This window comes from Mycteria americana, chromosome 3 (genome assembly GCF_035582795.1).
Source record: "Mycteria americana isolate JAX WOST 10 ecotype Jacksonville Zoo and Gardens chromosome 3, USCA_MyAme_1.0, whole genome shotgun sequence".
NCBI lineage: Eukaryota > Metazoa > Chordata > Aves > Ciconiiformes > Ciconiidae > Mycteria > Mycteria americana.
Window position 1 is genome coordinate 52,521,581 of NC_134367.1, and position 14,587 is coordinate 52,536,167.

The 14,587-nt window shown below is 37.3% G+C and overlaps 1 protein-coding gene across 1 annotated transcript in view; it reads left to right on the forward strand.

Moving 5' to 3' along the window:
* The window catches only part of CDC40 (cell division cycle 40), a 44,061-nt gene that overhangs the window by 17,251 nt on the left and 12,223 nt on the right, over window positions 1-14,587 (forward strand). The window contains exons 4-9 of the mRNA XM_075498555.1: window positions 7,000-7,083; window positions 9,105-9,244; window positions 9,855-9,951; window positions 11,641-11,780; window positions 13,369-13,443; window positions 14,115-14,160. Of these exons, the coding sequence (XP_075354670.1) occupies window positions 7,000-7,083; window positions 9,105-9,244; window positions 9,855-9,951; window positions 11,641-11,780; window positions 13,369-13,443; window positions 14,115-14,160 (582 nt within the window). The remainder of the gene's footprint in view (window positions 1-6,999; window positions 7,084-9,104; window positions 9,245-9,854; window positions 9,952-11,640; window positions 11,781-13,368; window positions 13,444-14,114; window positions 14,161-14,587) is intronic.

Consider the following 14,587-nt stretch of genomic DNA (forward strand, 5'->3'; position numbering starts at 1 on the left):
TTCAGTTTCTAAGAATTCTTAACATTGCGTTTTTCTCTACAACTGTGAGTAATTTTGTAAAAGCTACTTGCTCCCTTTTTCCAGGTCATTTATCAATATGTTGAACAGCACGGGCCTGAGCATGGATCCACCAGCAACTTTCCTGTGCTGTGGAAACCAACCATTTATTCTTGCCAGTGTCTTAATAACTTTTAATCAATTGACCATGGGGTTTTTTTAAAGTGTCTTTGAGGCACCCTGTAATCAGTCTACCTCGGTTTCGTAAAGGTATCCAACATCAACCAAGCTTTGCTCATTCACATGATTGTCACCTCAGAAATATTCTGGAGGTTTTGTCATTGTAATTTACCTGTACAGAAAGCTGTGTTTGCTCTGCTGCAATATATAATGCTCATCCAAGTGCCTACTTGTTGTTTTCTTTATTATAGTTTCTAGTGCTTGAAACTTCTAACCATACAAATGTCTGGCTGGTTGACCTGTAGTTCCCCAGATCGCCTCTGAAGCATCTTTTGAAAGTTGGCATCGTATTTGATATGTTTCATTTCTGTCATATTGAGGTGATATTAGGCAAGTTTTTGCACTGTGGTTCAGCTTTAGATCTCTTGGATGACTACCATGCGGTCCCGGTGTTTTGTTACCACTTATTTGACTCTTTAGTCTCCTGACATTTCACTTTGAGGTAGATATTTTGTCACATTACCCATAAAGAAAGGTTCTGGCACAGGAGACTCTACCTAAGCTCCTCCATAATGATCATGTGTTTAAAAAAAAACCTCACTGATGCTCTCTTTTCATTCCTTGATCATCTGTTGGCCTACATGCTGTCTGGTATGCTTTCTGCCCCTGCAGTTTTTGACAAAGGACAAGTGTTGGTTTTTATACCTTATGTGATTTGCTCCTCGCTTGGGGGTGGGGGGGTGGGGGGGGGTACCTTACTGTAGTCTTTACTTTGTCTGCTAGAGTTTGGTTCTTTGTATTTTTCACATTTGGATGCAACTTCAGCTCTTTGAAGATTAGTTCCTTATTTCTAATAGTTTCTCTTTACATACTGTTCAGCTGTGCTCACTTCCTTCTGGTCTCTTTAAAGTCTTCTTTTAATAGCTGGCAGGCATTAGTTCTTTTTCTCCTACATGGTATCTTTGAAGTGTCCCTGCATTTGGAAGAGGCTTTACCCTTTGGTGCTCACTTTTTGTTCCTTTTTAAAATCTTCTTTACTTAATATAGCCGTCCTGTTTTGAGATTGAGATCATTGTAGTAAATGTTTTTACGGCTTGCTTTGCTTCCTCAACAATGTTGATTTATACTGCATTATGGTCATTGTTAAAATGTGTATCCTTAGAAAAAAATGTCTTAAAATCAAGTTTCCTGCGCTGCTCAGTTGGCTTTCTTTCATGTCAGTCTCTAACACGACTGCTTCATGGTACAAGTACATTGTGTAAAAACGCTGTTTTCATCACATCTTGGTGTGAGATTTGCACAGTCTGCTACAAGGAGGTGACTAAAATATGTCATTATTACTGTGCTTCTTTCCCTAGCACCTGTTTAATCTCTGTTATCATTTCATGGTTATTGCATCTCTGGCTGAACAGTCAGTAAGGGAGACCTGGCAACTGTACTCACCACTACTTAAACCTGGAATTTCAATCCAAAGGATCCTTTAATGCTTGTTAACGCTCTTAACTTGTTAATCTGATTTGTCTTTAAGCTTTCTGTAGCATATGTTTTTCCCCACTGGTATGACCATCTTATTTCTGTATTCTTTCTACCTGGTAAAGAGTGTATTCTATCCAATTATGTCAGTATTGTCCTACCAATTACATTAGTTTATGAATTTAAAACAAGACATTCCAGTTTCACTATGTATTATTTTTAGGCTCTGCCATTTTGTATACATGCTTGGGTTTTCATTTCCCTGCCCGCAGTTTAGATAGGATTCTGTGCTATCCCTGTTATCTGAGGTTTCAGATTTCTCTGCTACCTTTTGCTTAAGGATATGGCTTTTTTAAGATTGCGTGTCAGTCCAAATTGCTTATTTTTCTTCAACTATTGGCTATCCCCAACTATTTCATCAAAAAGCACTCTTTGAACCTTCTCAGTACAAACAACCTTTTAAATCTAGATGAGACCTACCCATCTCAATAAGGTTCCATTCATTCCAGGAGTTTGGAAAGGCGAAGCTGACACAGGCACTGGAGGTGTTTTCCACATTAGGGTTAAGATCTGCAGCTTCTCTTTGCAGTAAACAACCTCTTGAGAATGACCTGCCCTTCCAGAATGTATTTTATACAAATTCAAAAATACCATAGCTTAATTGAGTTGCTTTTGTACTGTCCCTCAGTCCATGGAAAACTGAGGAAGAGCATGCCAGATGCAAACCTCAGATCTTTGACAGATCAACTAGACCTTAGCTTCTTCATCAAGAATGTCTCTGTGATACCAGCATGTGGAAGTAGTCAGATATCTGCTGCTGTCTGTATTCTTTAGGATACAAAACATTGTAGTTCAGGCATATAATACACAAAAGGAAAAGCCAAATCTTAGGCTGCTCTACTCATTCTCCTTTCGTGCCCCCCGCCCCCAACGCTGGATTCTTAAGCTGTCATTTTGTCCCTGACCCCCAAGAGGTTGTGAACTCGTGTTATTGTGAACGCAAACCTGCTTCTCTTGGCTTTCAGGCTCCCCAGAAGGAGTTGGGGGATATTCAGGTCCTGTATCCACAGACAACAGCTTGAAACCAGTGATCTAGTCAGATCTCTTGAGTTAGAATTGTGTCATGGTCGTTTCTATTTTTATACTATTTTGCATGGGTTTAAAATCTACATAAATATTGTAGTTGTAGTTTTTTCACGAGTGTAATAGTTGAGATTTTATTGATGCCACCCTGAACCTTCTGCACTGCAAATCTAAACTATTTCTCATATTCCCTTCAGCAGCCCTATCAAGCCATGGGTCGTTGTTGTCTCTAATGTTTCGCATATTGAAACTACCTTTGGGTCCATCAGTTTTGCCTTCTGTCCTTCATCTCTCTTTAGACTGACAAGCATGTTTCTTCAGTCTTTTCTAGGCCTTTCCGCCACCCCCAATGTTTTATCATTCTTGTTACTCTCAATTTTTATCTAAAATTTTCTTTAAAATACATTGCTTGAAACTTGTCAACACCAATCTAGATTAGGCCTTGCCAGTGCTGTTCCATGTTTTAGATAGTTTTTCATTTGCAATAAATCTCAGGTTTCTTCTTTCTTTTTGTTTCTCATTAGTGTCAGATAGTCTTGGTAAGTGTATCAACACCACTACCCTTGCGGCCTATATTTTTTTCCCCCCTGTACCTAATCAGTTATTTCCTCTTTTTTTGGTATTTGTCATTCAGCATGTCTTTGCTGAAGCGAAATATTTCACACTTGTCTTTGGTGTCAGCTGCAGGTTTTACAGCTATGTGATCCTTCGCTGATGGCATGATCCATAAAAATGTTGAATAAAATATTCCAGGCAGGCCATTTAATAATCTCGTATAAGATCCTCTCCTGGTTTGATGGAAAGCCATTAATAGTTACTCTGTGAGATTCTGACCTTTTTTAATTGGTAACCTGTTTTGCATCTGCAGTCATAGGTAATCTACCCTATTTTGAATCCATTGATGTAGGGCAATCTTCTTATATAATTTCAGCTATTAAAGAGAAGGCTTTCTCTCTAGAAAAACAAATTTCTTTTCACAAGCTATTATGATGTAAATGGCCAAAAGCTTAACTAGCATTATTTTTCCAATGTTGTAGTCCTTGGAGCATGGCTAAAAAGACTAGGAAGTCCTGAAATACAAGCACTTGTCTATTCTTCTGTATTTGTACCCTCAGCAGAAGCAGTCTCTTTTCCTGAAAATTCCCTTTTGAGCATCGTTTTAAAAAAAGGCAATATACTTTCCTTAATTATGTGGGCATATATAAATTTTCAGTGTGAAGCAGAATTACGGATTATTTTTTACATGCTGCACACAAACTGTTCATGAATATGGTAGAAAAATAATTTCATAGCTATTTCAGCACCAGTACTCATCCCAGAAGTGGACTGCTTCATTCATGCAGCATTTAGTACTTTAAAAGCTCTCCTTCACAAGATATTAATGTCCTTTTTAATAAGAAACAGTCTTCTGTCCATGAATCTCAGCTCTTTATGAGTATTCAGTAACTTGGTTATAACAGGATTACTTAATCAGTAAGACTGATATTTTAGGAGCTTAAAATAACTCTGACTTGGAAATAGCACTTCTGATTTTTTTCATCTACTCATGTTACATGCAACACCTACAGTCACTGTTACCTCTTACAATTGTAGGCACTTTATTCTCTGATTACTTTGATTCTGCAGAGAGGCCAGTGCAGTCAGAATGGGGTAGTTCAGCTGTATTTTTCCGCATACCTGAGCTACCTTGGGTCTCTGTATGGTGCATTACACAGTACGGTGTAAACATACTTTAATTAGCTGTCTTTCTGGAATGCACATCAAAGTCTGATTATTTAACCAAACATTTTCAGGTGCACTGAAATTATGGATGTAGGTGGAATTGTACCTTTCCTTGCTAAAACATGGCATGAATTATCTTACCTCCTAAATAAAACTGAAGGAGACATAGAAGTCAGGGCACATTATATGGCATACCAGCTGAGTAGGATAAAAGCAAGCTGTCTCTTGCAGCTGCGTTTAGGAGTCCCAGCCAGAAAGAAAAGATTCTCTTTCACATGTCCACTAGAAAGTAGAAATTGTTCAGAGCTTTTCTATGAGAATGATGCTGGACCAAATTCAACCCAGCTATAAGAAGTCTCCACTTCCACGGGAAGCTGTGCTTGGCCCGGGGGCCCTATTCATTAGAATACTGTCCCTCTTTTACAAGTACCGAGCAAATAGAGTCCCAGAGACTGTGTCAATACAGTTGGAGGACAAATAAACCACTGTATTGATTTTGACATAAATCCAAAGTAATATCTCTCTGCTGTTAACAGAAACCTTATAGCATGGAAAAGAACTCATTGAAATAGTGGCTTAATAAAAGCAGGCAGTTAAATTAGTGAAAGTCTAATTGCAGTGTCTGCTCAGTTTGGTTATTCATGGAAGTAAATCCTAATAATAGTCTAGAATAATTTTTTTGTTGTTTGTTTAGGTATAGTGGGAATTTATATTTCTTAAGAGGGCATTGGTATATATTTCTCTCCCTATATCATACTCGTGGAGCATCTGGGCATATGTTATTCCATGATTGGGTCTTACCAATGTTTGAAGCTTGAGAGTTGGTCTGCAGGTTGATTGCTCTATTTGTATGGGAACACCTACTGTCTTCTTGGAATGGCTCTTCTACTAATTTCAATAATTTTTTTTTTCCAACATCTAAAAAGAAATGAACTGGACCATCTTCTGAGAAACGTTTGGGGAGATGATCTCCTTTGGCTATTGGGATGGTGTTGATAGTTCTCAGCTTGTATGCACCCAAGTACTTTTATGGGTCATTGGTCTCTGGCGTGGACTGGGTAATCTCCCACTGTTCATGATTCTCTCTGTCAATCAACAAAAAAAGAATTAGATTGTATGCTGTAGGATTTCTTTGATTTTGTGTGTGTGATTACTTTTACCGATGGTTTAATATCTTCATTGCTTTTTTTTCTTTTTTTTTCCCTTCCTGATATGGAGAAATTCTCATTGGGTCCTCAAGGGACATTTTGTCACTTGAATAATATTTAATAAAAATTGGTGATATGTCCACCAGGGTGCAGTCTTTCCCAAAAAAAAAAGCCATGGTGGTCAGTAACTGTTCAGTGCACCTGTTCCTTGGAAACTAGATGGATTTGTCTATCTAATTCTCATAAGATCATGCTATCCACTTCAGGAGAAATGGAGAAAAACTGTAAGATATGCATACTAAAATGAGAACCTCAATTTCAAAAATTTGTAAATATCCTGAATATCTATGAAATGCTGGTACATTTTATAAATTATTTATAAGAGTAAATGCAGCAGTTTTGGTTTTGGTTTTTTTTTCTTTAACGAGACTCAATAGCTGTAATCAGGAAATGATGATGTGAATACTGAATTCTTTTAAAAATTAAAGGCCATTGCTGCTGCTTCTGATACCATCCACATTAGTTAAAGCAACTGCTTTCAAGTTGAAGGAACAAGCTTTCCCAACTCTGGCAGGAGGAGGATGAAATAATTTCTGCTGGGGGAGATAGAATATGCACAAAACCGAAGAAAACTTCATGCTTTCATTTTTTCTCCATCTCTGCCCTCTCCCTTCCAGCTGCTGCCATCCCCAGGACTGCCAGAGATGAGTAGCACTCACCTTGACCCAGCCGAGGTAGTGGGCAGGGCAGGGGGCTGCGGGGCCAGAGGCTGCTGTTGAAACCAGAGGGCTCTCTGTGTGCAGCAGCAAGAGGCTGGTTTCAGTGTGACTTACTGGCTTCGCAAACCAAGGAACAGTGCCCTGAACTAAAGCAGCATCTGTTTAAAATCACGTGTCGCTAACATAAGATTTTGAGGTAGTCTTTTCCTTATGCCATGTTACAAGAAGAAGAGGTTGCTGTGGCATTTCAAAGTCTAATGTTTGCATTACAGCAAACTGGTCTGAATTCAGTGTTGACTTCGCTTGGAGCAGGCTATTGGTCCAGGGGCCTCCTGAGGTCCCTTCCCACCAGAAAGATTCTGGGACTTTGCTTCCTGTGACTACCCTCCCTTTGTGTCTTATGTTAACTGTTGCCTATTTTATTTATTTGCCTTCTCTATCTTGTGCAAATTTAAGCATTCTGGCAGCAATGCATACTCAAGGGCTTCATGGTACTACTTCGTAGTAAACTTAATACTCAGGCCAAGTGAAAAGTGGATTTCAAAGTATCAGCCCTTCCTCATCCTAGCTCCTTGAGAGCCAACGGGAAAAAATTGGGGGGGAGGGGCAGAGTAATAAAAGTTGTACAAAACTAAAAAGCTTGAAATAACAGTATCTTATTTCTGCTCTTGTTTTAGGTTATGCATTAGATCCCTCTATAGATAACCCTGAAGTTGCTACCAAATATATTGGTTCTGTAGAAGAAGCTGAAAAAAATCAAGGTAAATAATTCAGAATCTCATATAAATGACTTGCAACTGATGACTGTTTCCGTTTATTCCTCACTAAAAATGGAATAGGTATCAGCAAAGGAAGGAATTGCCCATGTCCAAAGACACAATAAATGAGGATGTGTTGCAGTTGTAATGTGACGAGGGGAAGAGAGATATTGAGGGGCTTTATTTTCCTGAAGTAGCAAATATTTCAGGCTATCATAATGTCAAATTTCAAATTAGGATTTGTAATATGAAACTACCATGTGCTATTACATGAATAGAATTGATCTGTATATTTGAAACAGAACTTTTTGGTCCTCTTAAATTCTGTCTTAGCTAAAATTGTCATATGTCTGCATTAGGATACTTGTATCTTGGGCTAATCACCTTAGCTGTGCTACTTGGTAGCAAACTGATCACTCTGTATGCAACCTCTAGCATTCCGTTGGGAATTACATGTTATCTCTGCTTAGCAGAGTTAAGCTGTTTGGGTTATTTGGAAAGAAAAACCATTGGAAGGTTGCCAAATGGTAAAGGCATAGGGTGTCACTAGGAGGATTGACTACCAGAGGTGTGGGGTTTGTAATTAATACTTTGATAAAGATATTTAACACTCAGTGACTTATTTGCATTGGAAAATTGTACCTATGTAAACTTTACAGTTATGCTTTCGCTTGCATGTCTTTGTCTAACATCTTATTCACATGTGTATACAAAGGTTCTTTATTTCTGTGTCCTCTTCCACAGAATATATCCAAGGTTATTTCACTCTTTCCTTCCAAAATAGGATAAAGAAAATAGACTTATTTTGGTATAGCAGCTACAGACATTAGACAGAAATGGCTAAGATTAAATCATTTCAAAAATTAAAAAAAAAACTTTTCATAATGGAATTTTAATTATTTATTTTAAGAAAACTCTTCATTAATGTACATTTCCTTCATATGATCACTACTTTAATTTTTACATTGCCTATTTCCCCTTGCTTATACAAAGCTCTTTTTGGCTCCTTTGCACTAGATGAGTATTACCGATGCTGTAGGAAAACATTGTTTGAAAATTGCACATAAAAGTTTTTCAGAAGGTTGTAAATACAATTAAGTCATTACTTTAATATTTTTTTAACTTTATAGATATGGGAGGGAAAAAAAATATTGTTTAATGGTTTTGACAAATGGAATTCTGAGGGCACAGCATTTGTGAAAAGCTAGCATTTATATGAAAGAACAAGATAGTGGTTGGAGGTAGATGACAGTGTCAACAGGGACAGACTTTTTAATAGGAATTGTAGCAATAGGACAAGGAATAATGGTTTTAAGCTAAAAGAGGGTAGATTCAGACTAGGTATAAGGAAGAAGTTTTTTATGATGAGGGTGGTGAAACACTGGAACAGGTTGCCCAGAGAGGTAGTGGAGGCCCCATCCCTGGAAACATTCAAGGTCAGGGTGGACAAGGCTCTGAGAAACCTGATCTAGTTGAAGATGTCCCTGCTTATTGCAGGAGGGTTGGACTAGATGACCATTAGAGGTCCCTTCCAGCCCAAACCATTCTATGATTCTATGATTTTTTTACTAAAGTACCCAGTTGTGGTTGGGGTTTTGGGAGACTTGTCTTATTTTGGATTTGGGGTTTTTTTTAGAAACTGAGAGAGGTGAGGGGGATCAGAAGCCAATTGTTAGGACTCTACTCTTTCAATGACTGCACTATTTAGAGTATGAAAATTGATGTGTTCATGCAGTCTGCAGACTTACTGTTAAAAATGCATGGGTACATGCATGCTTAAATACTCTAACAAACCACGACACACAGTTTAAATGGTTCCTCTGTAACTGTACATAGTTAGCAGTGTTCATAGTTAGAAAAGTTAGCAATGCTTTGGCCAGTTTTGCTCAAATGCTTTTTCCGTTTTGCTGTGTGTATTGGAAGGAGTGGTGGTGGTGTTTTTTTCTTTTAAAACTGACTATGATGTGACCTATGATGTTGTATTCTGTGTTAGCAGCTAGACAGCGTATTGTTTCTTTCTTCAGGTTTAACAGTGTTTGAAACAGGACAAAGGAAAATTGAAAAAAGGAAGAAGTTCAAGGAGAATGATGCATCTAATATTGATGGTTTTCTGGGACCATGGGCAAAGTATGTTGATGAAAAAGAAGTAGCCAAACCATCAGAAGTAAGTACTGCTTTAACACGATACAAATTGTTAGTACGTTGCAGTGGTTTTAACAGAGATCCAGCTGCACTAGTAGTTTTTCCAAGCAGAAGATCCATGCTGTGCTTTAGGGTGATAGAAACATTTCAGGTGATATGTCCAAATATTGTGCATTCAATTATTTGCAAGACTGTTTGGAAATACAATTAATTTTATCTGTGTGTAGTGTATAGAGTCTGATTAAAAGATGTTTATGAACAGAAGCAGCTTGAAAATAACTGAAAGTAAAACTTGTTTAAAAAAGAAGAAAACAAACAGAAAAACAGTTACTCCCCCCCCCAAAAAAAATGCTCCCCAACAAACCAACATCCTTCTTGTTCAGTCAGTGATGCTTAGCTGTAGTCTATGAATAAAAAGATAATATTTAATTCTTTTCAGTGTACATAGCTTTTTAAATTATTCTGGTTTTGATAAAGGTATTCTCTTTATTGATGCTCAGAAATATTTCTAATCTCATTTAGCAAATAAATATGTTCGTATTAGTAAGTAAATGGTAGTGCAGTTCTGGATTTTGTTACATGATTCTGAATGCTGAATTTTTAAAAGTCAAGATCATGTTTTATTTTTCCAGGAAGAACAGAAAGAGTTGGATGAAATAACAGCTAAGAGGCAGAAGAGAGGAAAACTAGAAGATGATAAACCTGGAGAGGAGAAGACTATATTACATGGTAATAGCATCTTCCTGCCTGTTCTCATTTTCTTGCTCACAGTGTTTTCTTGCCTGCTGTGTTAATTAGTAAGGATGGCAGACAGCCTCAGCAGTTTTGCTGAGGCACCTTGATGTTTCTGTATTGGAGATAATAGCGCTCACAGGCATAAGCATAAAGGACAGGGAAAGAGATAAACTTGGACTAATTCCACTTCATACTGTGAAGAGCAGTGTGGAAATGTCATATTTCAGGGTATTGGTTTTATTTATTTATTTTTAGTGGTACTAGATGCACTTATCCCTTTCCTATTTTACAGAGCAAACATTTTGAAGTTATGTTTTTGGCTTAGTTTCAGCTTCAGAATTACTGCAGTTTTATGTGTCAGTACTTTCATCAGCAGGTAGTGCTTTGAGTTATGGCTTACATACAATTTAGAAAATCACTTGGACTTTATACTTCCTCAATTCTTAATGTAAATGTTCTTGCTGTCATACTATGAATAATTGTGTATGAAATAATTACCCTATGGAAGTCTATAGCATGCAGTACCTTCAAAGAAAATGGTTTGGTAAGTAAGTAAAATTAAGTGATTTTTGGAAACTGTTATTTCAACTCTCTGCATGCAAAACAGTCCTGCCTTATATTGCTTGGCACAGATAGTTAGGTAAACCAAGTCTCTCTTTGTTTACCACTTTCTACAGCCAGGCTCACACGCACAAGCTGGAGCATCTTTTCTTGTATGCATTAAAGAAGAAGTGGCTATGACATATGTGTTGCTAACATTAGTACTTCATTCTGTTTATGTGTAGTAGATCATGACAGTATTTATTGACTAGTGACGAGCATAACAAATCTGAAATTTTAGCTATTGAGCCTCCTATAGAATATTTTGTATCCAACTTTTCATGGTCTCTACCTGAAGTTTCACAGTGAAAGACCTTACAAGATAAACTTTAATCTTCGCAAACACAAACGTTCCAGAAATACACCATTTTGTAGACATCTGTAAACATTGATACTCTGCAGGAGGTCACTTGCACAACCAAAACTGCCATAACAGTGTCCCAGAAACTGAGAAGTTAATTTAATCGGTGCACAGCTTAACATCATGGCTATCTAACACAAGTCGACTCTGAAATATCCATTTCCATGCAGAATGCATCCGTGCATGTCTGACTGTCCAATCACTTCCTCAATTTAGTTAAAGTGCAGCTGTTGGCTACTGCTGACCCATATTGGTTCATACTGGCCAAATGGATCTTTTTTTTTTTTTCCTCTGGTTTGTAATTCTGTTGACGTGACTGACACAGCACGGAGCTGGCTGGAATGTGAATTGCAAGCATATGCCAGGGTTAGAGTTGCACATTATAATCCGTGTAGAGTTAGTGTAAGCAAACCCTTGTTGGCCAGAGGAACTCTCTTGCTGTTTGATGATGAGTAAGATGTGTAGGGGGAAGATTGTCTTAATGTTCAGATTATCAGATTCCAAGCAGATTTTGCTGAAATTACTTAATTTGAGCTCAACTGATGTCAAATAAGATTCCACATCTGTGTCTGATTAAGTTGGGTTCCCCCTTTGCCACTTCACAGCAGAGCAGCTGTGTTGAGAAAAAACTTAATTGTATGTGGCTGTTGAGCTTTTCGAGGATTATAACCTCTTAAAATACAGGCTCTTGGATTCTCAGAATTCTGTGTTTACCTTTTCAGTTAAGGAAATGTATGACTATCAGGGGAGATCTTATCTTCATGTCCCTCAAGATGTTGGAGTTAATCTCCGGTCTACAGTGCCACCTGAGAAGTGCTATCTTCCAAAGAAACAAATCCATGTGTGGTCTGGACATACAAAGGTAGGAAGTTGTGTTTGTCAGCATGTATCATAAAAACCCACTTCACTTTGTGTCTGAAGCTAGTAACTTCTATAAAACTGAAGAATCAGTAGAAGGAAGAAGTATTTTCGTCTTTACCACATTATGCATGTAATGGGTTGCATTACGTGCTCACACAAGGTGTTTGCCTGCTCAAATGCAGTTGCTTACCTGCATATACTTTTTCATTAACATACTGACCTCCTTTAAAGGGACAAATATTAGTCAGTGACTTCTGTGGGATTTGGAGTTATTTCCCAAACTACCACATGAATAAGAGGCTAATTCTAGAGATCCCTGAAAAAGCTTTTTTTTTTTTAATAGTAAAAGTACTTAAGGGCTATTTCATATCAAATTTATGAAAAGTTACACAGGTTTTGTGATTATTGATGCATCAGCATTACAGGATTCCCAAATACAGCTATTACCTTTGAGACATCTGCCTTGTTAAGAGTTTTCTTTGATGATGCTACTTAACATTTACAGTTTCTGCTTGTGCCAGAGTCCATTAACTATATACATAATTTTGGTATTTAAAAAGTGTTTCACTGATCAGATTTGTAAAGCCTATACTCAATTTCCTGCTTCTTTTGTCTCTAATTTTCAGTATTGCTTGAGGGAATATGCTGTTTTGCAATGGACAGCACCTTAATGATATCTGAAAGATGGAAGAAAGGAGGACACAGAATACTTTTAGCTTTTACCCTTTTTTAGTTAGTCACAGCTCTGAACTCTTCTTCAATGATTGCTGCATCAAAGAGCTTGTAGCTGCAACTATCAGTGCCTTCCAGAATAACATCTCCTCCCCAAAGCTCTAGTCACTCCCCTGCTTATTATCCTATTAGAACAGACTGATGCATAAAATAGCTTTTTCCTTCAAAGATGAGATGAATAATGATATTGATGAGAGAAGCAAAAGAAAGATTGGCTGACAAATCTAGAAAAGCTGGGGGATATAAGTAGACAATAATAGGGAGGATAAAGCATCCAGCTCCAACCAGGGGTGGGAAGAACTGGATGGAATATGAATAGAGTAATTGACATGAAATGGAAAGAAGGGACATAAACCATGAGTACTTCGCAGTTCTTTGGACTTCCTCTGCAAGGAGTACCTGAAATACAGATAGATGGGAAGATGCTGTGCCCAGGGAATCTGAGTTCAGTGGGCAGAAGCCACTGGTAGTATAAATAAGAAATGGGGCTGGCCAGAAATTTTTTTTTTTGTGGAAAACTTCCTCACCTGCCCCACCTGAAAGGGCTTGTTACACAGAAATGGTCGCCCAAACTGACAATTTGTATTTCTTTGCTGTGTTTACCACAGTAATGGTGTGAGTGTTGAAGGAGGGTATATATACAGCTGTTGAAGTGAAACAATTTGTTGCCAATAACAGTTATTCAAAATGCATTGCTATTTCTAAAATGGAATGTCAGTAGGTTATTTCTTTTCAAGATACAGTATGTGTATATTTTATGAAGATAAGCATTAGCTTTTTGTTTAGAAAAGAGGGCAAGCGAACTGAGGAAATAGCTAGATGCTCCACTTACTGTTTAATTATATCCTTATTTACAGGGTGTCAGTGCAGTTAGATTGTTTCCTCTCTCTGGGCATATATTGTTGTCTTGCTCTATGGATTGCAAAATTAAGGTGAGTTATTTTTCTGTTTTCATGTATATGTTTTATGTCATCATTGAATACAGACAGTGCATTTTAGAATACTTAAATATTTGGTACTTCTACCAAGTACCTTTTGTCTGTGTTACTTTTATTTTTCTCACTTGATTTTTAAATTACAAATTTGTTGGAACAAAGATAGAAATAATACACAAGACTGTGGGTGTTAGAACAGTGTTAATCATTTAATAATAGCATTTAGATGGTCACAAGTCCCTCAGGTTATTGCCTTTGTTATTATAATAATTCATTTTCTGTGAAGCCTAGTTTTAGAGCTAGCAATACGTTGCTGCTGAAGTGTTTTACTGAAGCATTTGTGGTCTTGAACTAATCTCATTTTAGTCTGACATACATCATATTAGAAAGCTGATATTTTAATTTTTTTTTAACTAGCAAAACCTTAGGGCTTTAAAGTTGGAATATGGTATGGGGTTTTTAGTTATTTTAAGGGGGTGTTGCTAACAAGAAGGTGACAGAGCATTCTCGTGAATTCCTGGGTAGATAGGTGTGATTAATCAGTAGATGTCACATGTTTGTAATTAATTTCTTAAAAGATGTTGCCATATATGTTTGCACTTAATTTCAGCATCATTATTGTTTAACAATTGACATCTTTTCTCCCCATCCCTTCTTTTTTTCCCAAGCTGTGGGAAGTATATGGTGATCGAAGATGTCTACGAACATTTATTGGTAATACTCTTTTTTTTTTTTTTTTAAACTGATGTATGTTTAAAACAACTTCATGGAAGGATATGATTTAGATTAGCTTAGTAATTTACCATAGAGAGGACTCGTAGGCATCCAAGACAAATGGTATTTAGTACAATCTTGGCAATAAGAACTGAAAAAGGTGCAAGTTTTTAGTGAACCTTTGTCATTATTCCAAGCAATTTAATGTTGATGTATAACACCTTATGATCCTTAAAACAAGATATGAGTGTACTGCAGTCATCAATACTTTATGCAAGACTCCTTTCCAAAAGCAAAATTGTGACATTAAATTGCCCCATCTTCATGTTGAGAACAGCAGCCTCTGTGTTTATGCAGTGAGGGCATCTTGTGGTCTGATGATCTTAAATAGGTGGTCTCTTCTGTGCTGAGTTTCTAGTGCAAAAGC